General features: G+C 44.5%; 1 protein-coding gene across 1 annotated transcript in view; it reads right to left on the bottom strand.

Moving 5' to 3' along the window:
• MED13L (mediator complex subunit 13L) overlaps positions 1-25,516 on the bottom strand; it is a 170,822-nt gene that overhangs the window by 22,450 nt on the left and 122,856 nt on the right. The window contains exons 5-17 of the mRNA XM_057377446.1: positions 23,166-23,311; positions 21,583-21,777; positions 21,008-21,199; positions 16,952-17,114; positions 15,988-16,092; positions 13,008-13,736; positions 12,124-12,346; positions 11,577-11,682; positions 11,112-11,236; positions 9,893-9,992; positions 6,669-6,889; positions 3,473-3,678; positions 298-1,241 (exon numbers count right to left, since the gene is read on the bottom strand). Coding sequence (XP_057233429.1) covers positions 298-1,241; positions 3,473-3,678; positions 6,669-6,889; positions 9,893-9,992; positions 11,112-11,236; positions 11,577-11,682; positions 12,124-12,346; positions 13,008-13,736; positions 15,988-16,092; positions 16,952-17,114; positions 21,008-21,199; positions 21,583-21,777; positions 23,166-23,311 — 3,455 coding nt within the window. The remainder of the gene's footprint in view (positions 1-297; positions 1,242-3,472; positions 3,679-6,668; positions 6,890-9,892; positions 9,993-11,111; positions 11,237-11,576; positions 11,683-12,123; positions 12,347-13,007; positions 13,737-15,987; positions 16,093-16,951; positions 17,115-21,007; positions 21,200-21,582; positions 21,778-23,165; positions 23,312-25,516) is intronic.

The raw sequence follows: 25,516 nt of genomic DNA, 5'->3' as shown, positions 1-25,516 counted from the left end.
CAAAATTAAAAAGGGCCCTAATTCTGCCTTCCCTGAGGCAGAATACCTGAGTTTGTTTTCCCTCTGCTTCAAATTTGTGAACTTCCACAGACTCATTCACAATTTAGGCCACAAATTCTGAGGACGGCCGGATTATTGGTACTTTAGATGTCATTTATAAGCTTTCAGAAATCTACTTTATCTCTAGCRTATTTTTAGGCCTATCATTTCCCACATAAAGATTATGTGGGTCACAACTAAACAAATTTACAGAGGTCACAAAACACTGAGAGACAAAAGGCTCAGCTCTGCCCGTACCGTTGCTGTGAGGCCAGGAATGGACAGTGGCACTTCGGACAAGGGCTTCGTCCACCTTGCCCCCCGTGGGGTTGTCCACRTACTGCCTGCCCTGCTCCAGGGCGTTGAAACACTCCACCCAGGAGTCGTTGCTGTCAGCCTGCAGCCGGTCGTAGCTCCAGTTGACACAGGGCAGCGTCTGGCGGTTGTTGGAGGCCATGTAATCCAGGCAGCTGAGCGAGGTGAAGGGCTGCGTGTGCTGGTTCTGCAGCAGCAGCAGGAGGCTCATGGGAGGCTCCTGGCTCCTCCTGGCCCCCTCTCCCATCTGCGAGATCAAGTTGCTCTGGCAGATCATCAGTCTCCTTTCTGCAGCTTGGCCGATGTCCGAGGTCTTGCCGAAAATATCCAGCTCATCCTCGATGAAGAGGCCGGAGTTGTAGCCGAGTTTGCGGTTCATGATGGCGCTGAAGCCGCAGGTGCAGCGGTACTGATCCTCGTTGGACGAGTCAGGGATGTAGAGCCCCACGTCAGCACCCTTGATGTTCATGTTGCAGGCGCAGATGCAGCAGCTGTCGAAGTTCCTGTCCTTGAAGATGTTGAGCACGGAGTCGGAGAGGATCAGGGTCACGTACAGGCTGTGCGCCTCCGGGATGGGCTGCACCGTGCCCGGCTCCACCGAGTTGAGCGGGCGCGTGGTGGAGGGCGTGGAGGCGGGGGAGCCCTGGTCYGTGCTGTCGTATTTGACGGAGCCCTGGCCGCTGGCGGTGCCCCCGCCCCGGGGAGTCCTGGGCGTGCGCGGCGTGCGCGGTGTGGGCACGGAGAAGCGCGGCGTGGCCGGCGATGGCAGCACCCCTGCGCCGCTGTTGCTGGCGGGGGCCGCGCTGTTGAGCGTCACCGGCGTGCTCATCTGGGGYGTGCTCATCTGCAGGTAGTCCTGGTCCAGGCTGCCCACGCTGGGCACRTTGCTGTGGGGAAGGGATGGCAACACAGAGCAGGCTGTCAAAGCTCGTTTTTAAATACAGGATGGTGAAAGATGGAAGGAGCCACCGAAACTGCGGCAAACACTGCCCTCATAACCTCTACTTGTGGCTCAACAGAACTCAAAATTCTCCCCACGAGCACCACTGGTTCTTATCATTATGATAAAAGGTATCACTTCACCCTCTGAAAGATTATTCCCATGGCCTAAAACTCAAAYGCTCTTGAGAACAATCTCTAGAGAAATGATCAAGTTAAGATTTATGATGTTTGCAACTTTTTTAGGGAAAAAGGAATAGTAGCTTTTATTTTAAACACCACTATCTGTGAAGAGATACAGATTAGTGGAAATGAAAGTATTTCAGATAGACATCTTTCTGTACTTTAGAAATCACTTTAAACAGCTGTCAGAACTCATGCATGTGGCACTGCTGCACGTGTCACCTCATGGTGACACTCTGGATGTCTGATCTATAAATGCAAATGCTCATTTTGGATTGCACAGTCTGTAGCACAATGGGACACATTCCATTACAAACTTAGTCCAGTAAAGCTAAGAATCATATTTTTGGATCATCTCCATTCATGGCTGGGTTTTATTACTCTGTTTTTGTCATTTCCTGCCAAACCCAGGTGACCAAAGAACAGTTTGTACATTCCCATGAGATCTACCTTCCATTTGCAAGGATTCATTTCAATAAACAGGTAAYAAGGGGTCAATCAAGGAAAAAGATCTTTACTTTTCTCTTTCCACATCACTTCTAACCTGCTGACTTTTCTTGCAATATGTTAATTACACAGTAGGGCAAGGAAAGAGTGTCCAGACTCAGTGAGTCTCTGGATAAGGAAGGGGTAACAGGATTTCTCCATGTTTGTCTGTCCTTACAGTGTATTTTGTGTGYTATTGGAAAGGGCTATCATTTGAATGCCCAACTATCATTAGCGACTTGAAAAGGGAATCACTGAATACCTTGCTCCTCACAATCATTTTGTTACCTTGAACTGCYGTGTGTCCAACTCAAAGCAGGAGGGAGAAAATAATGAAGCAGGGTCTGAAGGAGTTGTGGAGCTGCAGCAGAGCGAGTGCCTCAGACTAATAAGAAAAGGTGACCTAGAAACTCTGATTGGCAATCACCACTCTGTCGGAAGCCTGCAGTAATAATCCTCACTCTAATTGGATTAGATTGAAAATGAAAGGGTTTTTTCCCCCAACAAATACCTGAAATTAATAACCACCTCAGGCCCGGTGCATCAGTTACTATTATGAAAAAACCTGAGAATTAAATTGCTCCCTAGGCACTATATCAAGGGTTTACAATTTCTCCTTTGCAATTCTTTTGAGAACAGTGAAGGACCCTTTGGGSCTGCAAAAGGACTGATTTAAAGGATTTACAGACTGATTTAAAGATACAGACTGCTTCCTCTAGAAATGGAGCAGTGCAGCAGGAGACCTCTGTACTATCACTATGCCTTTTAAGAGGTTTTATTAATTTAATGATGTACATTCTTGCTAGCTTGCAAAACCTCCAGCAATGAATTTCCTCCATAAACACTGCTAATTTCTGAGAACTGAGTGAGAAATCCAAGCTTTGGAAATGAATGTCAGTGGGTCTGTGTAGGCCACAGCACTGTCCCAATTTGGAATCTCCTCTTTTGGTATCAGGAAGGGTGGGACAGGACAGGTCATGGACCCAGGTCTGTCTGATCAGCAGCTCCCCTGGTCCCCACTCAGGGAACACAAACTGGGGAGCCCTCACAGGCCCACTCAGCATTTACAGAGACCTCAGGAATCTGGAACTGGAATCACCAGGACCCGAGATCACCAGCCTGGAGCTCAAAGTGGCACATGGGAGCCAGGCTGGAGGCTGGACATGGAAACGGGAGGGCAGAGATGTGACTGGTTCAGTGCACTCATGTTGCTCCCCAACACTTGTGGTTCCTGTTGAATTGCAGTGTTTTCTTSTATCAGAAATTGCCATTAATTCAGGTACTGCATGTTCCTGCTCTTGTCAAAGCACTGAGAATGAACACACACTGTAACAGCCATGACTGCCAAGGCTGGGGTTAAATCACATGTTCCTGCTATCAGAACTGTTTTGATCCCAGTCAATGACAAACCTAAAAGGTCTGAAACACATTTACAGGTTAAAGCACTGTTAATACAAACAGCCATTTCAGTTACCCCTGACAAACCCATTTCCTCCAAGGCTGTACTTACTTGTAGCCATCTCTGATGAAAGTGGCTGCAGGTGGCAATGGAAGTTGTTCAATTTTTGGAGGAACAGCCCAAGAAGGCCTGAAGATGCAGGCATCTGGAATCTTCAGAGGTAGGAGGCACTGGCTGGGCAGGATCTTCAGTGGAGCAAACAGGGAGGAGCCCACAAAAGGTTGAAATGATGGAACTTTGTGCACATACGAAAAATCCTGTAACAACCAAACAGCCTTGGTTACAACAATGTGGTCAAGGTGCTCYTTAGATATTTATTAAAACCTATTATACTGTTCAAACTCTCTATAACTGCTTTTTCCCCMAAAAATGAACTGCATTTATTATTCTATAAAGCACTCCAGAGCAGTTCCTTCAAGGAAACTCAGCTGAGGCTCCCTGTTATCCCAAGGTGCTGCACAACTTTATGGCGGGAGGTCTCACAATTGGATCAGGCTCATTTCAGACAAGCTGTGCCTGAACATGAGTAGTGCCCTATGAAATTTTCACACTACCTAACTTTTAGCACCTCACTGAGACACTTAAAAGATTGCTCTTTGCAAGGGTTGTGTGCTGACAATGGGGAGAGGCTGAGTCGAAGTGTGAGGARCCCTGAGGTGCCTTGAGGCAGCCTCAGACTGACCCCACCGTGGGGGTTCCCAGCACTTTAGCAATAACAGTGCACACTTTGCACATGCCAATCATTAAATACAAATATCTARACAATCCAGCAAACATAATATGAATTATCAATGAAGTGCAGCCTCACTGGGCTTTTAGTGACTGTCAGGTTTGATTGCAGAGAGTGAGGATGAGAACTTCAGCCTGAGTTTCTAGAGCTATTGCAGCTCTTTCAGGAGAACAGAACTATTCCTTTTGAGGCACTACTGCAGAGTGAAAATCAGTATGAAAACAGTCACAGCAGTCTCAGTATTTAACATCTTGTTAGAGCTTTGCATTTTTTCCCTTGCACCTTGTCAAGCACTGAGGGATGAGGAATGTGTGGATCTGCAGCTGCTGAATGCTCAGCACAAGGAATCTCCTTGCGTCTCCTCAGAATGGTCAGCAACGGCTTTAGTGCCCATTTCCCCCATGGTSTGTGTGAGCAGGTGTGACACACTCAGAAGCCAATGAGCTGTGCTGGTGGAAATGCTCTCAGGCAGAATTCAAGTATTTTAATACTCTACAACGATTGTGAGGGAGATTGAAATATCTTTGGTATCAATGATGCCCTGAAACTTGCTCCCACTCAAAAACCTTCAGTTCAGCAAATTCCAAGACAGGTTTTTTTCCAGGCCTAAGTTATCCTGTTCTTTAACAAACAGTTTACTGCATAAGCAGATGAGAAAAAYCAGCAACGTCTGTGGCAAGGCAAAGTCTTACAAACCTTATAAAAACTTATTTCCAACTCCTGTAATAGTACAAAAACTTGYGGTTGCACCAGCTCAGCATGGGAAATGAAGACAGTCCTGAAGCACAGCTCTGAGAAGGTGCCTTGTCCCCAAGTGCCTCCAAGTGAGAGCTCAGGGTGGAAGGAAGGACAGATCTGGTGGTCCCAAAGCAGAGCTGCCCCAGGCCCTGGGRTCCAGGTGGCTTCTGCCTTTGGGATGGACATTGGGAATTCACCCCTTCCCTCCCTYCCACTTCTGCAAAGTTTCTCAACAGAACTGTTGGGATGAGCTCCCTGCCAGCTCAGCCCTTGGCAGGGGAATGAGCAGGGAATTCCACTTGGAATGTCCATTTGGACACACTGCACCAAAACATGGGAACACAACCCTGGAATGCTGTCCCACAGGCTGTCCTGCKTCCTGCCAGGGACAGGAACTCGCTCCTCTCCCAGGGACAAAACTGAAAGCTCCATGGAAGAAGTCACTCTGAGGTTTGCAAGTGCTTCCCCTGCAGACTGCCTGAGGGATGCAATTCCTCAGGAATTTTCCTGGCAGGAAAATGTCCTGGCTCACAGTGACCACATCACAAAGGGATCCATCAGTATCCTCACACCAGCCCACAGCCATCTCTTGTCCATACAGCTGYCAAGTGTGTCCCTGGCTCAGCAGGGCAGACCCTTAAAAATCAGCCCTCAGTGAATCCAATATGGGCACAGAGGAGAGGGAAGGAGGTGCTGCTGGGGAGAGAAATGGCTGCTGAAATAGAAGGAACAGGCTGTGGCACATGAGGGTGGGTCTGAAGGAGAAGAACTAGGCTGTAAAATCAAGGGATGGGGACGACCAGGATGCCAGAGTTAGAGTGGGCATCYCCCTTTTTAGTCCCTGTGCACAGAGCAGATTGCTGCAGAACGTGCATTTTTTAATTAAAAAAAAACCAAACAATTTCAGACAGTCTGCATGGAAATATGGCAGGGATACCGTCTGACAAAAGTGATCAAAATCAGCCCCAAAAGTTCAGTAATGCAGGATATACACAGGCTGAATGATTTTGCCCTGCTCTTTCCCTCTGATGGAACAATGACACAACCAATGCACAGCCAGTGCTGGTGCTGACCCCTCCAWGGGGTGTTCTGGAGAAATGGCCACAGCTGGGATGTCACCAGAGAACAGTCCCCAGCTACAAACAACTCATCACTGATACACTACAAGACTGAGGAGAGGAGAAACGGTGACATTACCTGACCTGTGTTATACAGAAAGTCAGGTAAGAATGGTCCCTTCTGGCCTTAAAACTTGAGAATTAACATTAGCTGAAGAAGAAACAGAGCAAGTTCAATCCCTGGGCTTTCTCAGGGAGTTCCAACCCTAATCAAAAGAGGAACACAGCAGAGAGAAAAAGGCAGCCTTGCTCCATGCACCTCTCATCCCACTGTGCACCCACCTGGCAGCAGGGAGGGGGAAACAGCAGAGGTGCCACAGAGAAATGATCTGAACAAATACATCACTGAACAGCTGCTCAGCCACAAGGATGGTGCTTTTTCATACATGTACACTCCTGTTAGGCAGAGCTCATTGCACAGACAATACTGTTTGTTTCCTGAGAACACCCAGAACCATTACAAACATTAAATTTTGAAAAGAAAAATACCTACAGTCAAAATCAGGGCAACAATTTACTAGAGAAGAATATTTGTTCAGCTCTAGGTTCTTTACATGGCTCCAGCTCACATTTGTTAGTCTGCTATACACACTCAGAGTCATTTATAAAAATCAGTGTGCACAGATGAGTTTGTGAAAATCCCACATCTCTGGCATGTTACCTTAATTTCTTCAGGTTTTGGGCTACCTAATCCATCTTCCACCTCCATCTTAAACTCAGCCAGCTGTGTTGGAACCATGTTGACCATAGGGCTCTCCATCATTCCCAAGGCTGTCACAGTCTCTGAACTGATCCCATCTTTGTAACTCATCACTGGGGAGAAGGCAGGGTGTTGTTCTAAAGAAGGTGGTGTTGGGAACATCCTTTGGAGATCTGCCACAGCTAAGAAGGATGAAGCAACACAGTTAATCATTAAAACACAAATTCTCAACGAAATTCAATAAAACAGAAGAGATCAACTCAAGGCTGGGTCTTATTTCATCAATTAAAAAGTAGCAAAGGTTTAAACAGATTTATTGGGGTTCTGACAGCAGAGTAAATCTAGACCAGAAGTTGAATCCTAGGGATAAATTCCCAAAATTCCCAGGGATATTTTGCAWGGTTATTGTTCAGCAGAAACAACAACCCAGCAGACAGACAAATGTACAAAACCAGGAGGCCTTTGCAATTTGTTTGCCCTGAGCTGGATTTCTCTACTCAGTAACTGTAGCCTCCTTTGGTCCATGGCGCCACAGCTCCTGCCATAAACATGGGCAGCTCTGCCCAGCAACAGACTGCCAGGCATCCYAAAGTTCCAGGGCCAGAGAAGCCACAAAATTATCATTTTGCATCACAAGACTTTAAGCCRGGAAAATCCCTAAATGGTTTCTCAGGAAATGAACATAATGGAATCAGCCATTGTCTATTTTTCTTCTTGAAGCAAAACAACCAACCCCAACAGAGATGTTCTGTACAGCATAATGCAATCAGACACAAATCACAAAAATCTTGCATGTTCTCCCCAGCTCTATCCTGCTTCCTTCTAGCTCCAGCTTCCATATTAATTTTGTGTCAAATTAAGCACAAATGCTCTATTCTCCTGACTTGAATTAGGACAGATCCTCTCTGGACAAAGCCATCACTRGTGAGCTCTGTGTAATTAGAAAAGGGGGAATTCTCACAGGTGCCTCTTTTTAGATACYTTTTGTGACAGATTTAATGCCCAATTCAATTTCCCAAGCTGACAGGACACAGGGAGACACTTGTATTCGGTAATAATTGCAGCTTAAAGATTATGGAAAATTCATAAATCCATATAGATGGATTTCTGACTAGTAAACACTGTGTTGTGGAAATCCAAAGAGGCAAGAAGTACTGTTCTCAAAAATGAAAAGAAAAAGGCACAAGTGGTGGGATTAGAACTATAAATGGACTATGAATACCYGTACTAACAGCACATTGCTATAGGATGCTGCAGCCTCAGGATATGCCCCCACTCTGCCTTATCTGAGCCAACCCTGCATTTGATGCTTTTATGCTCAGAGATGACACAGCCAGGCTAGTGAACTCTTTAGACAAAGGGAAACAACTCCAAATGGAGGAAAGTCCTCTCAAAATGCAGTTCTTTTGGCAATAATTGTCCAAGTTGAACCCAAAGTCAGACTCCTTCACAGTCTGGAGCAGCAGAGTAAACAATGGGTTAGGAATTATTCCCACTTCATCCATATTCTTTTTCCCCCCACTCTCAGTATTTGTATTTAAAAGACCTTAGCCTTGTCCTGATACAGGATAAATCAGTGCTGACAACAGGTTCAGCAGAATGGAAGAAAATAATTTCTACCAGCATTAGCCTGAAATACAATGTCCAGGTTGGCAGCTGGACTGGCTGCTGTTTCTCAGCAGAGAGAGGTGCTYTAGGCTCTGGAGAGGCGACAGGGAGGAAGGTGAAAATGAAGGGGGCCCAGTAGGAATTTATGATGCTGTACAAGGCACTTCAGCTCCACACASACACTGCCCTGCCTCGACAGCTGGTGGCAAGGCCACGGCCACAAGTGGAATGTATCTGTTTAACTTCACACTACATCATTTTCTCACCTCCAGYTCACGCCACTTAGCAAAATTCTGCAGTGCAGATTCATAAAAAAGTTTAATTACAAAAAATCCCCCAACCCTACAGCAACAGGCAACTATCATCATTCATTTTCATGTGTGTCATGCTTGAAAAAGCTTTGCATATTTTAAAAAGCTATGGATCAACTAAACCTGTCAAAATCCAATCTCTGTATACTTCAGACTTCTACATTTGAGTAAATCAGCACAGCTTTTATGGGTCCATAAAACTCTGACTCATCTCCTTCAGACTGKTTTTTTTCTTCACCTCAATTTGTTCTCATTACCAGCTGAAGTTAATGAGAAGGCATTAAAGAATGATTTGCAGAGAGATTGGATTTCTGCTTGTAGTGGCCACAGAAATCAAACACTCTTCCTTCTCACCACTAAGTAATTTGTAATTTGATTCGTTACTATTATACCAAAAATTCTCACCTTTCTCATCACCCACAAACACAGGCACACTTCTMCTTCATCTCAGGAGAAATACCACCCACACCAGTAGAAACAGAGRATTGTTCAGGTCGGAAAAGTCCTCTGAGATCAAGTCCAACCATTCCCAGTGCTGCCAAGGCCACATCCTTGTAAAATACCTGCAGGGATGGGGACTCCAGCACTGCCCCCAACGGTTGTGCCAGGRCTGGAGAGCCCTTTCTGTGAAGAAATYTTYCCAATATCCAGCCTGACCCTCCTCTGGCACAGCTTGAGGCCATTTCCTCTCTCTTGTCCCTTGTTCCTTGGGAGCAGAGCCMAACCTCCCCTGGCTGCACCCTCCTGTCAGGTTTGAGAAATGCAGAAAGCCCACGAATCTCAGATTTTCCTATCATTCCCAACAGTTGTTGGCACAGTCCTTACAAAAAACTCCTTATGTTTTTAACCTGCATTTCACACAATTTCAACCAAGACAGGTTACACCATCATGGCCAGCTGGTAAGTCAAGGTTTTGAATACTTTAATTTTGTTAAATAGAAGGGTTTCTACTTAAAGAGGGATGTGGTAATAGTGTAGGTGCCTAACAGTGAGCTGAGATGAGAGGGGAAAGCTTCCAAAGGAAGGTTTGTAACAAACCCCTCCCACACTTCCAGTCTAAGAYAATAAAAATGCCAATAGAAGAGCACCTCAAATCTCAGCAGGCTCATTAAAAACACGAGYGTGTATTATCACTGTCCTCATTAGAAGCTGGCAATTGCAGCACCAGTCCACCCTCTGTGAGGCCAGTGGCACTGCAGGCTGGTGCAGCCAGGCTGGGTGTGTGTGGGAGGGGTGGGCTGTGCCCAGTAAACCCCAGTTACTCACTGGGAGGGTAGGGCACTGCAGTCCGGCCGTCCTTGCCCAGCGGCCGCTCCTCRGAGCCCGCTGCCGGCAGCTTGGAGGAGCGCAGGGCTGGGGACACAGCCTGGAAAAAACAAACACTGCAGTTAGGACACATCCTGGCACCTCTCAGAGGCATTGCACAGCAAAGAAAATCTCTGCTTTCCTACTCTCCCACCCACTTCCCTCAAGGAGTCAGGATTTTTTCCCCCTCTTTCAACACTAAAACAAAAAGAAAGCTCTGAAATAATTGCCCCTCTATACAGCCCTCACAGATTGATGCATTCGTAGAACCATGYGTTTCTTTACTTCTGTGCACACATAAATTACATTTAAAAAGTTATTACAAGCCCTGAACTTGAAATGCATGTGACTGCCCCACTTGYTTCCATGTTTGGGTTACTCCCACATAATAATAGGAATATGACACCAAGCCAAACATATGCAAATGTTAAGATAGGAAAAATATTAGGGTTGTCCAGGCCAACTTCAGAGAATGAAGCAATTTTTTGTTTTKACAGAACAGTCCTTTGGTAGATTTGCATATTAACTGTGGCATCTGAGCTGCAGTTTGTGTGGAACCTCAGTAAGGAAAATGGTGCACTTGTAAGTCCTGCCAAGAACCAGACATTTTAAACACTGTTATCTACTAACAGTCACTTTAGGATCATCTTCTGTATCATAATGGCTCTATTAGATTATGCTTAAAGATAGTGACTATTCAAAGCTTTGCTTTTCCTGGCAATTTTCCCCTCTCATAATTGATATAAATCTGCATTTCCTTTTGTATTTCTTAACATGCAGCAACTATTTCTCTTTGCACTGAAATAAAGTGCTTGGTGTAAGGTTGGATTTATTTTTCTTCGAGCAGGTTCTCAGACAAGGTGAGAAAACCAATCAACCAATCACCAATTATGAAAACTTGGATCTTTTCCACCAGAATTCTCAAACATAAAATTCTGCCAGAAGTTAAGGACACAGAACTAGATATAATGGATTTATAAAGCAACTGCATGGTGGAAGCTCCTTACAGCCTGTCCACGCACAATGGATCTCCTGAAAAACCTCTCTCTTTGCCAGCAATCCTTCCCAGCTAAAATGCAAGCCAACCTGGCAACTCTGTATTCCATCTATCAGGGATAATCATYCCCACTAGGATTCCTGGGTTTTGGCCTACAGAACTCTCATCCCCACAAAGACTCACCCCCAGCTCATCCTCATCGGAGTTGTCGAAGATGTTGTCGAGGTCGTGCAGGGACGGGGCCAGATCGGTGACCTGGGTGAGGCTGCTGGAGCCGGCCCTGGCGGCAGCGCCGTCCTGCCGGGAATCTGTCATGGCCACGGGGAGAACACAGGCAAGGAGCAAAGTCAAAAACACAAAATCACCTTTTCCCAGCAGCACTGAGGCCCCTCTGCCCTGCCGGAGYCTCAGCAACCACTGAGGGTCAGTCAGGAAACAATGAAGGAGCTGCTGCCCATTTAATACAGTAAAAAACATGTCATTGTTTTTATAAAAAGGAGAAGAAAAATTAAGTTTTTTCCACCTTGGAAACTGTTTGTACGACTCATGTTACAGATAAAAGTTCAGAAGTGAATTTCCCTTCCAGATGTTATGACCTAGCTTTGAGTAATTTCGTTTTGCAGAGCAAACCAAAGAGCTTTCACTCACCAGCCTTAGGAGCAGAACTGAAAATGGACATGGCATCTTTTCCATCAGGAACTGGGGTGGAATGGCCCGTTGGGGGAATTTCCTTGGTACCAATCCCATCTTCYGACTGTACAAAAAATCAAAAGGTTTAAAATGGACATTAACTTAAGATATGTAAGAACAACTATTTTCCCACATCAAATCAAACTCAGGGSTCTGAGTTAAATGTAAGATTTCCAAAGGATTCCATGGACATCACMCAGCTCTGACAGCCAGTCCAGGTAATCAACCAACCACCTCAAATTCTCCGGGAATAAATGTCTTTTAGAATGTTTTCTTGCACACCCAGACACTGAAACAGCTCCATAAAGGATAAGACACAGAAGGACCATCATGCAGGTAATGATACAAAGTAAAAAAAAAAAAAATATATATATATATATATATATATATGATTTTGTTCTGTGGAACAAGCTTGTGTCTTCCAGAGAGCTGTAGAGAAAACACTCTGCTACGGGATAAATCCCACAAGAACATTAATGCCAAAGGTTCTGGATTCACACCTCACCTTGTTCTTTTTCAAAGGATCTTTCTCAGCCCCAAGTTTGCATTTTTTATTGACAGTGAAGCTGTAYTTGATATCTCCATCTTCGAAGGTGTAAGGGTCACTGGTGTCACCCCAGCCTTCTCCAGGGGGTTGCAGTAGAGGCAAGGGGTCAAGATAGTTCAGGGTCTGCACWGGTTTCTGCTCTTCCAAAATTTTAAACCGTTTATTAGGTTGTGCTAAGAGCCTGCAGGTGAAAGTAAAGAAGGAAACAAAGCCAYCGTGAAATAAAACCACATGATCTGYAGCAGTCACACAAACACAGCCCATGGCTCACTCCACCCCTCTTGATCAAGCAGAAATATGTTTTTTTCGACAAATAAAGGATGTATTTAGTTACATTTAGTGCCAAATAGCTTACAGTAAAGACCTACTTTGGGACAACAAAAGAATAACCAATTTTATCACTAAATAAATGAAAACACTTGGAAGTCCAGCCTTCACAGGCTGTATTTTTCAGGCTGAAACCCTTTCAAGYCTAGCAAACCCCATTGTAATTACCAAAGCCAATATTCTTTTAACTCACAAACTCTTCCTCAGTTAATTTTTGCTTAAACATTCTCACTGACCATTCTCTCTGGTGCATTTTGTCAGAATGCTGGAGTAATTTTTTTGCTAGTATAAAATACAAAAATAGCTTATRAAGAGATTTATCAGTTCTTATAATATCCAATAGAAAGCAAGATGTGGAAAAGGCATCCTGCAATAGTTTCTACTTAAGTATTTGGTGTTCCCTCCAGCATCTGTGATGGTGGAGTGAAGCTTTGGCCTTTTTCAGTTGAAAAGTASAAATTAGGGTTTGGTGATGATTAGAACACCTCAACCCCCTGCTCAGTGTGCACTCTCACCTTTTCAGTGCAGTGCTGTCGGGGTTTATCTCCATCTTGCCATCCCACCTCTCACAGGGCAGCTCCGGTGGCCGGAACTCGGGGTCGTCGCTCGAAGGGACACTGTAGGTCCTCCACATGTCCATGGTCTCGTTGCTCTGAGTTATGCCACAGTACAAGGCTGTCTCACTGACCTCTGYCATCAGAGGTAACCTCTGTCCCACCAGGACTGTCCTGTCATCTAAGCTGGGCAGCGGCTGCAGCTCCAGCCCGCTGCCATAGAGTGCTGGGTTCACAGGAACGGAAGGGGGGTCCAGGTTCTCTGCCTCCTGACCCCTGGGCTGGGGGCTCAGGGTGGGAGGCAGAGGGGAAGTGGGGGAATGGGGTGAATCCATAGGATTCATATTCATTTGYTTGCTTGGATTTCTAGCAGGTAGCGAGAGCGGCTTCTCGTATTTCCTGGAACTGGGGACTTCCAGCGAGGACTCCATCCCGGCCAGCCCCAGCTTCTGGCCCGCCGTGTCCTGCTCCATGCATAGCTCTTCAGTCACCGAGGGCCGATGGTGGAACGGCATCAGGGGCCTTTTCTGCAGTTTCTCTCCCTTGTCCTGCCTCTCGGTGGTTTTGTGCTTTGAGGAGGCAGGAGGGGGCAGTGCCGAGGCCGCCGCCGTCCCCACGCCGAAGCCGGGCTGGGTCAGCGAGGGGGGCCGGCCCGAGGCACCGGCGCAGCGCTGCTTGAACACCTTGTGCCTGCAGAAGGACGAGAAACAGCTCACTGCAGGGGCAGGGCAGGTACCCGAGCTCAGRGAAAAGCCAAACCCAAAGATCAGCCCTGAGAAACTCCCTCTCTGCTCCCGATCTTTTAACGGACTTCTAACTTCTGACTTTGGATAAAGGTTTTAAAATATTCAAACAAAATAATGCAAAACCATACAATCTTATTACTGGCTTCATACGGCTTTTTTTCAATTTGTATCCAGTATCCTTGAGACTGGGAAGAACAGAACTGAATTTCAGTGTTTCAGGTACTGCTAAAACAGTATTTTCATCATACCAGCAATGGTTCCCAAGGATGTGACAGCCGAGACATAACTCTGCCCGTATTTTATTGGTCTTTTTCAGGGAGTTTTTGTTTAGCTGTTTATTTGATTTTATTAAGCTAAGCAGAAATTGAAAGACGTGCTGTGCTTACCATTGAAACCTGTTTAAAAATAAACACCATTTCAAAATGAATCATTCCATCCCTATTTCACGAACAACAGGACAACAAAAACCCATTTCAAAACATGTAATGTGCTTTTYACCTAAAAGACAAACCACACAAGAACAAGTGAAGTGGACTAGACTGGAGACACCCAGCTTTGTCTAAAGGTGCAAACACAACGTCTTGTGCTTGCTGCCTCTTTTCCCTGGAAGCATCCAGGCTGTGTGGSGTTATCCCATCTTTCCATGGGGCTYTGCTGTTCCCAGGACACGCTACAGATTCCCTGCAGCAGCAGATGGTCTGTGGCTGCAATCACCCTAATGTGGAGCTAATGCCTTGGTAACTGGAGATTTGCCTTAAGCATGTTCTTGTAACATTTCATTGCCTTAATTCTCCATCACTCACCGGATTTTAACTGACTGCACAGAATTATTGCAGACATTCTTATCCTCACACACCAAGCTGGGTCCACAGGAGACTGAATTTGATGCTGAGTCCCAGACAGCCCTTTGAGATTCCAAGTCTAAGATCTTATCTTGACATTTATCCAATACATGGAATTGGCACAGAACTGACTAAAACAATTTCTACATGACAGTAGCTGCTGAGGTTCTGAGGCTACACAGAAAGTATTTATTGCTGTATGAAATCAGGTACTGCCTGTACTTTAAAGCTGATGTTTCCGTTTCCCAGCTGCTGTGTTTACCAACTCCASCATGATAAACTTAACACTGGAGGGATGAACAGAGAGTGAAATTGCAAGTGCAGCTGGACCTATYCATAGAATCAGGATACCACTGCCCWCTATAGACTCCCCAGCTTTCCATAGGAAACACAGGGCATTCTGACAAAACATTCATCTGCTCCACATTCTTGAGAATATAAATACAAACAATGTGTATAATCAGGAGTGAAGAGCTGCAGAAAACAATCTCTCACTTCAGACAGAGCAGGGAGTGTCCAGGTAGAATATTCCACCCTTGCAGGATGCACAATCCCTTCATCTCGTCCTCTGACAATACAAAGAATTGCATGCTTAAGGAATAACTTCTTTTGGTAAAGATCTTACAAGTAGATGGTGACCTTGGGAATTAAGAATTTCTGTACAAGGACTATTTCACTGGAAAGTGGTTTTTTTTTTCCTAGCTCTGTAACATCTCTCTGATAATTGTAAGAATGGTCAAGCAGAATTGGTGGGGATGGTCTGCCTTTCCTGAGTGAGGAGTTCTGGAATTCTAAGCACCCATGAAAGATGAGAGATGATTTAATAACCTCCCAGAGGGTTTGTGTGAGTAAGCTGTGGATTTTTTTCAGTCAGCTGACAGTGGGTGACCAGGCTGCAAAGGTTTAATATTCTCTTGGGTGGGTTTTGGCACCGTGGCAGATTGACCAGAGSYATRTGAAGTGATTTGTAGAGATGTTTTKCCTCTTCCTCCAAATATCAGGATGCTCAGAAAYTTAGACAGATTCTGTCTCTCTTCACCACAAGCCTCAACCACTTAACCACAGGTTACAGCTCTGAAAAGCTGCAGGAGGAGTTCATTATGAATGGGAACTGTTGGAGTGATCCTGGCCCCAATACCATCATTTCCCACTTGGACTGGCTCCTGCAGTGGGCTGAGATGCAGATTCAACCCCCAAATATGATCAGAAGCTTGATRCTACAATTTCCTTTTTGATGTTACAATTTCCTCTTGCTTCAGCTAAAGCAGAACTTTAGCTCCTGTAAGAGCACCTCTGTCTGAATTAAACAGAGCTCTCCCAATATGACAAATGTTTATTCTCTTCAAATCTCACCTGGAACAAGAACAACTGACTCTTTGGACTGGATCCACAAAATCCCATGAAACACTATTGTTAGGAACTTCCTCTTCCAAATTTGCAGCTGCAATTTGATTCCTCCTGAAGAAGAGAAAATTATTTCAGTCATCATCACCTTTAGGAAAACAAAATTTTAACTATGTACATGAATAAATTCACATATGTTCCCCTCAGATAAATTCCTTCCTCCTACTTGACCTTTGAAATAGAAAAYAGATCCCTGTACTACTCCTTAAATTTACAGTTTGATTGATGTAAGAGGAAGGTCCCAGCTCTGCATCAGATAACTTTGTCTGGAGTCTGAGCACAAGAAGCAAGGGGAAAGATATTAAAACTGATTCTGGAAATTATTCTGACATGCCCGAAGAGGAAATTGCAKGGAAATAGGAATAAATAAATATTCCAGGGCTCACCATGCCATGATACACTTTAAATCTCCAGTACTAAAGGCCTGTGATTCTAACATCAATTTACATACCCCTGTCAATTGAAATTTTAGTCCAGCTCCTGTAATGTTTTAACTTATTACGCTTAGAGCCCTAAATATCAAATATCTACAATCTGTTCTACAGTCACCCAGCTTTCAGTGGGGAAACTACAACTGGAGACAGAAGCTGCCATCACCAAATCTGAGAGCACCCAGCTGAAGGCACACCTTATGGATGTGTGTCCTCAAGGACTGTCACAATTAGGGTACACAACTGCAAATACAACAGGAAGTGTCAGGACCTCTCAGCTGAACACAGGGACAAAGTTTCTTTGATAATACAACATTTTCTTTGATAATACAACATTTTCTTTGATAATGCTGTTTGGCATCATTAGCTCTGATTAGTAGCAAAGGAATCCTGTAAGGAATAACATTAAGGCAAAACTATGACAATTTTAAATGCATATTTTGTGTCATAAATAAGCAAAAACATGAGGACTGCTGYCATACTTGGACTGTGCCCTGTTGAGGATGCATTCCTTCCACACACGGTGAACCATACGGTTGTGAAATTTTGGAGTAATCTTGCTTGATTTCTTTGGACTGTGGACACTGACTGTCCCCTCCTGCACAGCTGGATGGCTGATGCTGCTCTGAGAGCAGCCACTTTCTCCTGCAAGAGAAATTAAGCATTAATGTCAGGACTGTTCTCCATATTCACACTTGCTATTTTTTCCTGGAAGTCTCTTAGCAGGCTGCTGACTACACAGATGTTCACATTCACTGGGGAATGCTCAGAGCATCCTTACAAAACACAGTTCGAAGCAACATTTCCTTTGAGGTAACAAAGATAGCACTGAGCTGTACCACAGACATGGGCAATAGAGCTGTGCACACTCACAGGATGTGTTACACTCTSTATACATGTAAATATATACATAAACATAAAAATACACTCCCTAACACATGGAGGTACTTTAGACAGCCCWACAGCTCTGGACTGAATCACTAAGAAATAGTGCAGAGTATTTTCACCATTATCCTGGATGTTAAACTTGAATTGATATAGTCTTTTGTGTGTTGCTATAAAGATGGAATTTATTGTAATATGGATGGTTCTAAAAGCATCTATTAGGAAAACTAATAATTTAGGTAGAGTATTTCAAAGCAAGGATCAGTGCTTCATATTCAGTATAAAACCTTACTGAGGAAATGAATGGATCACTGTGATGTTTTCCTACAGACACAGGCTGGGAGAGCTGGGATGTTCAGCCTGGAGGGGAGAAGGCTCCAGGGAGAGCTCAGAGCACCTCGCAGGGCCTGAAGGGGCTCCAGGAGAGCTGGAGAGGGACTGGGGACAAGGGATGGAGGGACAGGACACAGGGAATGGCTTCCCAGTGCAAGAGGGCAGGGATGGATGGGATATTGGGAAGGAATTGTTCCCTGGGARGGTGGGGAGGCCCTGGCACAGGGTGCCCAGAGAAGCTGTGGCTGCCCCTGGGTCCCTGGCAGTGTCCCAGGCCAGGCTGGACACTGGGGCTTTGGAGCACCCTGGGACAGTGGAAGGTGTCCCTGCCCATGGCAGTTTAAGGTCCCTTCCAACTCAAATCACTCTGGGATTCTGTGACACTTCTTTATAATACGCTTGAATAGAAATATCAGAATCAAAACTAGCTTTGGTGAGATTTTCCAGCTGAGATCTACACTCCTACAGAGATTTCCAATAAGCTTATCACCAGTAGATACACTATTAACATAGTCTATGATATCCTCAGTATGTATTTTCTGTATGCTTATCAAAGAGATAACAAATGAAGATATTACTTCAACATGTTTGAGAGCCTGAAAACTCTGCACTTCATTCCTTCCTGTGCTGCAGACGCCTTTCCCAGCCATTGTAGGAGCAGATGTTCCTTCTTCTRCCCTGCAACGTGTTTGTGTTTAGCTGAGCCGAGCTCCAGCACATCCACCCTGCCAAGCCCGAGCTGCAGCAGCAGAGGGAGCTTTGGGTCCACGTGGCCCGGGCACGGAGTCCCTGCTCTGGGCTGRGGCTGGAACAGCACGGAAGGATCTGCTGCATTTTCACAAGGTCACCCCAGGGTACAGAACACTTCGTCCTCCTGCCTGACGCAATGCAAGCAGCCTCCAGTGGGAAACGCTGAAGGGGCTCAGTGCTGCACATCCCTGCAGCTCACGGGGAGTTCTGCTGCCTGCCAGCGGGTGACTTGCAAAACGTAACTTCTGAAATGGTGCACAAGCTGCCTAACCCCGCATTGCCTTTGATTCTTCACGTTATGCATTTCTTTCTCCACCTGGATATTCCCTGATTATCTTTTTGTAAAGTCAAACCCCTAAGTCCCTGGACATACTGGGGCTTGTGTCTCTAACCATGTATTTCACTGGCTTTCAAATGTTCTCCAAGAGTGGGAACTTGACAGATGATCAAAAAAAAAACAGGTCAAACTTCAGAACTGGCAAATGTGTCCTCGTTTGGTAAAGGAGAGAAGGAATGTGTGTGCACAGACAAACATCACGTGCACACAGACACAGCACATGTGTCAACAGCAGGAGGAAAACGAGGAAAGAGGGAGGGGAAGGGGAAGGGGAGCATAACCAAGGAGCTACTAGGGCTTTCAATTAACACTGGAGTACACTAATTATTTATTTCTGTAATTTGGTAATATTTTATACTATACAGTACAGCAATATACAGCACAACTGGAGACAGAACTGCCCAGCAGGAAAAACCACTTCGTTCTCACACACTAATACTAATTTTTATCCATGAAAACCCCTGACACAGTCCTGAACACACACTGGTACCTATGTTGGTGATGGTGTAACGAGTGCAGGACACTGCAGCCCCTCAGCAAAGGCCAAGGCACAACCAGTCCAGACTGGTTCCACTGGTGAAAAATGCCCTTCCCCAGTTCCAGGAACAATATGTTTCATTACATACTTTAGACACAGTCATGGAAAATATGATTAAAAGAGAACTGAAGAGATCATCTAGTCCAGTCCCTGTTCTAAAGCTGGATCAACATATTTAACAAACCTGTACCTTACAAACAAACACACAAAATGCCCCCACCAAACCCCCAAAACCCATCATCCCTCTGCTAATGGAATTTCTGCAACTTCTCAACAGCCAATTTATTTGGCCAATTTATTCCTTATCCTYCCTCAGAGCAAGTTTTTCCTCYTGTTTAACCTAATTTTGCTTTGCTCCTGTTTAGAATCAATACTTACTAGTGGCAGAGAAAAACCTTTCTTTTCCTCCTTCAAATTCTGCTTCTCTAGCCCAAACCACCTCAATTCTGTGCATCTTTTCCTGTAGTTCCTGTTTGCAAAATTCAGGATCACTCACACTGTACTCTCCTGGACTGCAGCCAATTTGTCCACATCTTTAWGTGCTCAAAACTGGACATGGCACTAAACCCATATTTTAAATAGTAYTGGGCAGAACTGAAGTGTTATTCCCGTGCCTCAGACTAATCCAGTCTATGGATCCCATTAAYGATTCTGGACTGCATGGCATGTTTTTGCAATCCATTTCTCCAGTTTTTCAAGGTCTTTTAAAATGTTTTTTGATAAAAAAAGAATCCTTTCATTGTTTGCTGGAGAGGCACCCTTCTGATACAAATTCATACTGCCCTCAAACAATAGCAGAGATCAAACAGGAGCTGTGACTGTCAGATTGGACAATGTGGACACTTTTATATAAATAATAGTTTATTCAAAAATAGAATCCCCCTTGTGAGCCTGTACAAGTTTAACAGGGTTCTAAAAAAAMTTAAAATACAAYAGCACATTAAAATATGCATCAATACTTGAATAGAGATTGTTATTTAAATGTTGATTGTGTCACTTCAGTTAGTTATTAATTAGTTTTTTGCTTATTTTGACTCTCAGTTCCCTTGAAAGACACAATTCCAAGTGAATTTAYATCTCACATTCTGGCTTACTAGCAGTAAATACCAAATACTTTGATTGTCTTCATCTACAGACTCTAATCATGGATAAGTCAATCCAGGCATGTTTCCTTTGGCTTTGCATCAAGGTTCAAAGGCTGGACTTGATGAKCTTAGAGGTCTTTTCCAGCCTTMGTGACTCTGTGATTCCATCAACTGACCCTGTTGATGTGACAGAACCATCCCACACAGGCTAAGCTTGGGAGCACTTTAGTGAGAGCAGAACAAGGATTTTTAACCCCCATTTGGCTGCACAGTCTCTAGAAACTTGTAGAACCTTTGCATCTTTGACATTTCTGTTGCTCTGTGAAATTTGATAAGCRCTGCCCAATGGGTTCAAAAAACCTCCCAGTTCAAGCAGAAGGTTGCCCAGTGGGGAAAGGCTTCTGTGTTCCTTTGCACCACTGCACAGAAAAGGGAGCTGAACCAAATTCACCACATTTTGTACACAGGTGTGTTCAAAGCACTGCCTTTACCACAGACCCACAAAGCTCTCCCATAACACCCATCCACTGCCTGCCCCTGTTCCCACACTCACTGCCCAGGAGCTGAGAACACCCAGCACATGATTCCCTCTCCCCAGCCCACTGCTTACCCATAACAGCCTGCTCTGGAGACGTGGGGGGAGTCAGGGGCATCCCACAGGTACTGGCAGGATCCTTCACGCTTCCAAGCCCCTGCTGTGCCACATTTATATGGCCTGCAGCGCTGGCAGCGTTCTGTGACACGGGGATGTCACTCTGGGAGATGAGAACAAAGGCTGAAGGATACACCATCCTCACACCCCCTGCAGAGAGATGGAAAACCACAAGTCTTAAACACACCTGATAATATCCAGCAACCACAGCACTTCMACTTGTTTTCAATGTCAATTTGACAAAACTTATTATCTGAAATACAAAGAGCTGAGGAATTTCCATGCTAATATCCATCCAGCCCTCTGTAACCAGTACAGAGCTGAAACAAGTAGCTCARTCCCGTGAATAATGGCATGTGGGATACAGGGAGTACAAAAGCTTGAGGCGACAAAACTACTCAGATGTTCCAGTGTCAAGAGAGCTACAGGAGAATATAGGAAAATTATAATGGCTGGTTCTGATTAATTAGATTTTTTTTTCCCCCAAATCATGAGGAGGAAAATAATCCTTCAGGCAGAATATTGAAACTTACCAACAATGACTTCGACTGCCACAGGGAAATCGTTGTCATACCCCAACTCTTCCTCCTCTTTCATTCCTTCCTTTTTCTTCAGCACCATGGGGTAGAAATACTGCCACTCCTCCATCAGCTTCCGAGTCGCGGGGTCGGACATCTTGTATGACTGGCCTGTGAGGGTCCCGTTCAACCCGTACGGACTGACCAGCACTGCAAGGGAACCAACAGAGAGCTGAAAAACTGAGCAGCACTGCAGGGGAACCAACACAGCCCTGAAGGACTGAGCAGCACTGCAGGGGAACGAACACAGCCCTGAAGGACTGACCAGCACTGCACAGGGGAACCAACAGAGAGCTGAAAAACTGAGCAGCACTGCAGGGGAATCAACAGAGAGCTGAAAAACTGACCAGCACTGCAAGGGAACCAACACAGCCCTGAAGGACTCAGCAGTGTCTGCCTCCAGAATGAAGGATCCACTCCAGGGAAAGTCACTGGGAAAACCTGGGCAGGGTGTGAATCTCAAACTACAGAGCACTGCATTGCTCCTGCACAGCTCCCTCTGAGCTAACACAGGACCCTGGGGCAGTCTGGGGTCACAGTTTGAACAGTGAGTGAATTTCCAGCAATCCCAGTGCAGTGAAACAGCACTAARGGATGAGCACCAAGGAAGGAAGAGRGGACAGGAATTCATGAGGTTACTCAGCATTAAAAAGAATAGATAACAACACATTTAGAAGAGTCACAACAAATAMGGAAAACTACTTGCTTAACAACAGGTATTTCCATTCTGACTCAATTTTGCTTTCAGTTGTATTTGATTTGAGAGTCATGAATTCAGCTCACTGAAATAAAATGTATGATTGAAGTGCCTGAGCCTCTGTCACAGCTTTACATGCAGACACATCATGTTTTTCAATAAAGCTTCTATAAATTAACATCTCTATAAATGATAATTTTATGTGTCTCTGGGTGTTTTTTTACTCTATGTTGAACTTTACAAAGATTTCTTGCTTTAATTGCTTAGAAATTATAATTTCAGACYGTAGTAAAGACAGCATAACTCAATGACTCAAAATTCTTAAGTGTTTTTCTTTTTTTTTTGTAGAGCATCACATGAAAATTGCATCATGAATTTACTAGGCCAACAACTTAATTCTGTAAAATTCTGATTTCTTAAACTGGCAAATAAACAGCCACAGATACTTCAAGTTTTTCATTGTTTCTGCTACATTTTCACACCCACCCACCCCTTGTTTTTAAAATAAAACAGCAAATACTTGCCAACATATGAATGAAAAGCAATCCTGAACCAGAGAAGCTYGGTATTTGTATCCACATAGGATTCACTGAGAGACCATGTCAGAAAATCAAATGGGTGCACACTGACTTTCTGAAATACCAAGTCTTTTTAAACAAAAATGATTGATTTGTTTGTCAGGTAATGTTAGCATAGGATACAATATTCTGGAAAATCCCTATATGGTTTATAGTTTGAAGTCCTAATAACCTCCTGAATAGAAACTGCTCCCATGTGAAGAGTTTATTCATTGATTCCCCTCTGGAGAACGCTTTCCACAGCGTGTCCCGGTGGCTCGTACCTTGGAAGGGCGATGGGGAGGACTGGGCCATCTGGATGTGCTCCTCGGTGATCAGGTAGATGGGCTGGTGCTGGGCTATCTCCACACTCGTGCACACGTTGCTCTCCCCATGCAGGAAGAACGTGAAGGCACACGACAAGTGTTCACTGTAGGACAGGGGAGACAAAAGGGAACATTGATCGGTGTTAATGGGCTCCGTGGAGGGAAATTCCTGAGCCTTGGAAGCCAAGTACACATCCTCCCATCCTGGTAATCATCTGACACAAGGATCTGTCACCAGACAAACTGACAATGTTGCCAACTGTCCCATAAATGTCTTTTCCTACTTCTTTCAATTGACAAGTTCATTAAAAATAAAGGGGATTTTAACCAGGATTCAAGCAGCACAATTAGGGGTCTTAAAAATCTTCCAAGTTCACTCTGCAAAGATTTCTAGCTGAAAGGTAATAACATAGGAATAGGAAAGACATTTGCCTGAATAAGAACCTCTATATTACAGAAAGCTGACAACRATCTAAGGTGAACCATGGATTTGCCACTTCTGATCAAACTTCACTTGAAACAAAYGGTATTGAAAATGTTTTCAGTTCATTCTACCCATAGAGTGATTCCCGTCACAGCAAACTATTTGCTTAAATATTCCTTTCTACAAAGCCACAAGAAAAAAGAAAACAAAGCACATTTCATGGTTTTTATGATTTTAATCAACTAAAAATGTACAGAGCTGCAGTGGTAAGTGTGCAGAGATTTTTCTGTCCAATTCAAGAGCTGTGCACAGTTTTATGGGTGTTGGCTTTGGCACAGGGCCAGCCCTAATGGGACCCGTGTTTTGGAYACAGCTCTCACTACCTGCACCAGGAAGAAAAACCAGAGGCAACTGCAACCACTTCACTTTAGTGTTTCAGTCAACCAACTGCTCTACTAGCGATGTAGACCTGTCAGTTGTATCCAAACAAAGGCACTGAGGATCTCGGATAGGGAGCTGCTTTCATCTCACTAAATCTCTGAATRATTCCACACATTGGGCAGAATAACTTGTCATCCTTTACCCCAAGTTACTGCTCTGTGAGCCTCAAATCCTGCCACAAGAAGAGGCCAGAAGAAAACAGTCAGCTGAGCAAAATCTGGAGAGGAAAGCTTACTTAAATGATAGGTAATGGCTCCACTTCCCCGGTGCTGCCATCCACTATTCTGAAGTACTTTGTAACAATAATTCCACTACATGAMAGGTTTCATTATGTTTCAATTTTCACAAAGGAAAGAAATTTCACTATCCTCAGTGTTGGAAAAGTAAATTGATCATTAAGTTACATGGAGGGGAAGGAAGGGAATGGGACATRGGACAAAATGGGTCAGACTCCAGGTATTTCTACCCAGCTATCCTGCTCCAAGAAAAAAAGCAAACCAATTAACCTAATAAAACCCCCTGAATAATGGATTTCTGCACAYAGAAGAAATACAAAATTAAAGCAAAGTCCACTTATTTAATCAAAGCCCATTAGATTCCTTACACAGAGTGAAAGCCTTTCATATAAAGAAAGTTTTAATAAATAAAATGCCCATGAGAAATCTGGAGTAAGATCAAGTGAGGATAATGTCTGCAGAGAGTTGACGTGCAGCAGGTCAGCATTTCCAAAGCAGAGAGCAAAGCTGTCTGTAAAGCAGTTATTTTCAACTCCTGGCTTTACGATATTACAGAGAAACACTCCAGATTCTGCAAGTTTCCTACAGGATTTGACTGTGGGTCTTGCTCGGCTGATGTTGAAYTGAAGGAAAAAAAACGGGACCATCCAGGGACCCTTTTAAGTGTTTTGCAAAGTGTTCTGGCATGAACAAATCATGTGCAATCTTATGCAACATTCACAGCTCCCCATAAACACCATGAGGGTAAGGAATACACAAAATGAGAGCTTGAAACACAAATGATTCGTTTTGTTTTTGGAGGGAAGGCAATGCCATCAAAACTTTCAATTGAGAGTCATTCAACACCAGAATTAGTAATTAAGATCATAAAATTAAATAGCTTCAGACTAAGAGTACAGACAACCAATTATGGGGGGGAAAGGTATACAAAAACAGTATTAGCCCATTTCTCTTCCCTGAATGCCAGATTAAGGAGTAACGGTAATGAATATTACTGCTCACACCCAGCAATAAGGACTCCATCAGGGAAAGACGGATCATTTCTCACACTGGATCCAAAGTAAACCATGTCCAGCTCTAGGAAGAGAACAACAAAACTCAGTCACCCCAGCAGCGCTTCCCTTCAGACCAGAGCTGGTGGAGCTGCTGGCACATCCCCTGCCCAGCATGTCCAGCCAGACCCTGTGTCCTGCTGCCCTCCCTGGCTC

This window comes from Malurus melanocephalus, unplaced genomic scaffold (genome assembly GCF_030028575.1).
Source record: "Malurus melanocephalus ecotype Western Australia unplaced genomic scaffold, MMel_1.1 scaffold_316, whole genome shotgun sequence".
NCBI classification, from domain to species: domain Eukaryota; kingdom Metazoa; phylum Chordata; class Aves; order Passeriformes; family Maluridae; genus Malurus; species Malurus melanocephalus.
This window is presented reverse-complemented; position numbering and strand designations above follow the sequence as displayed.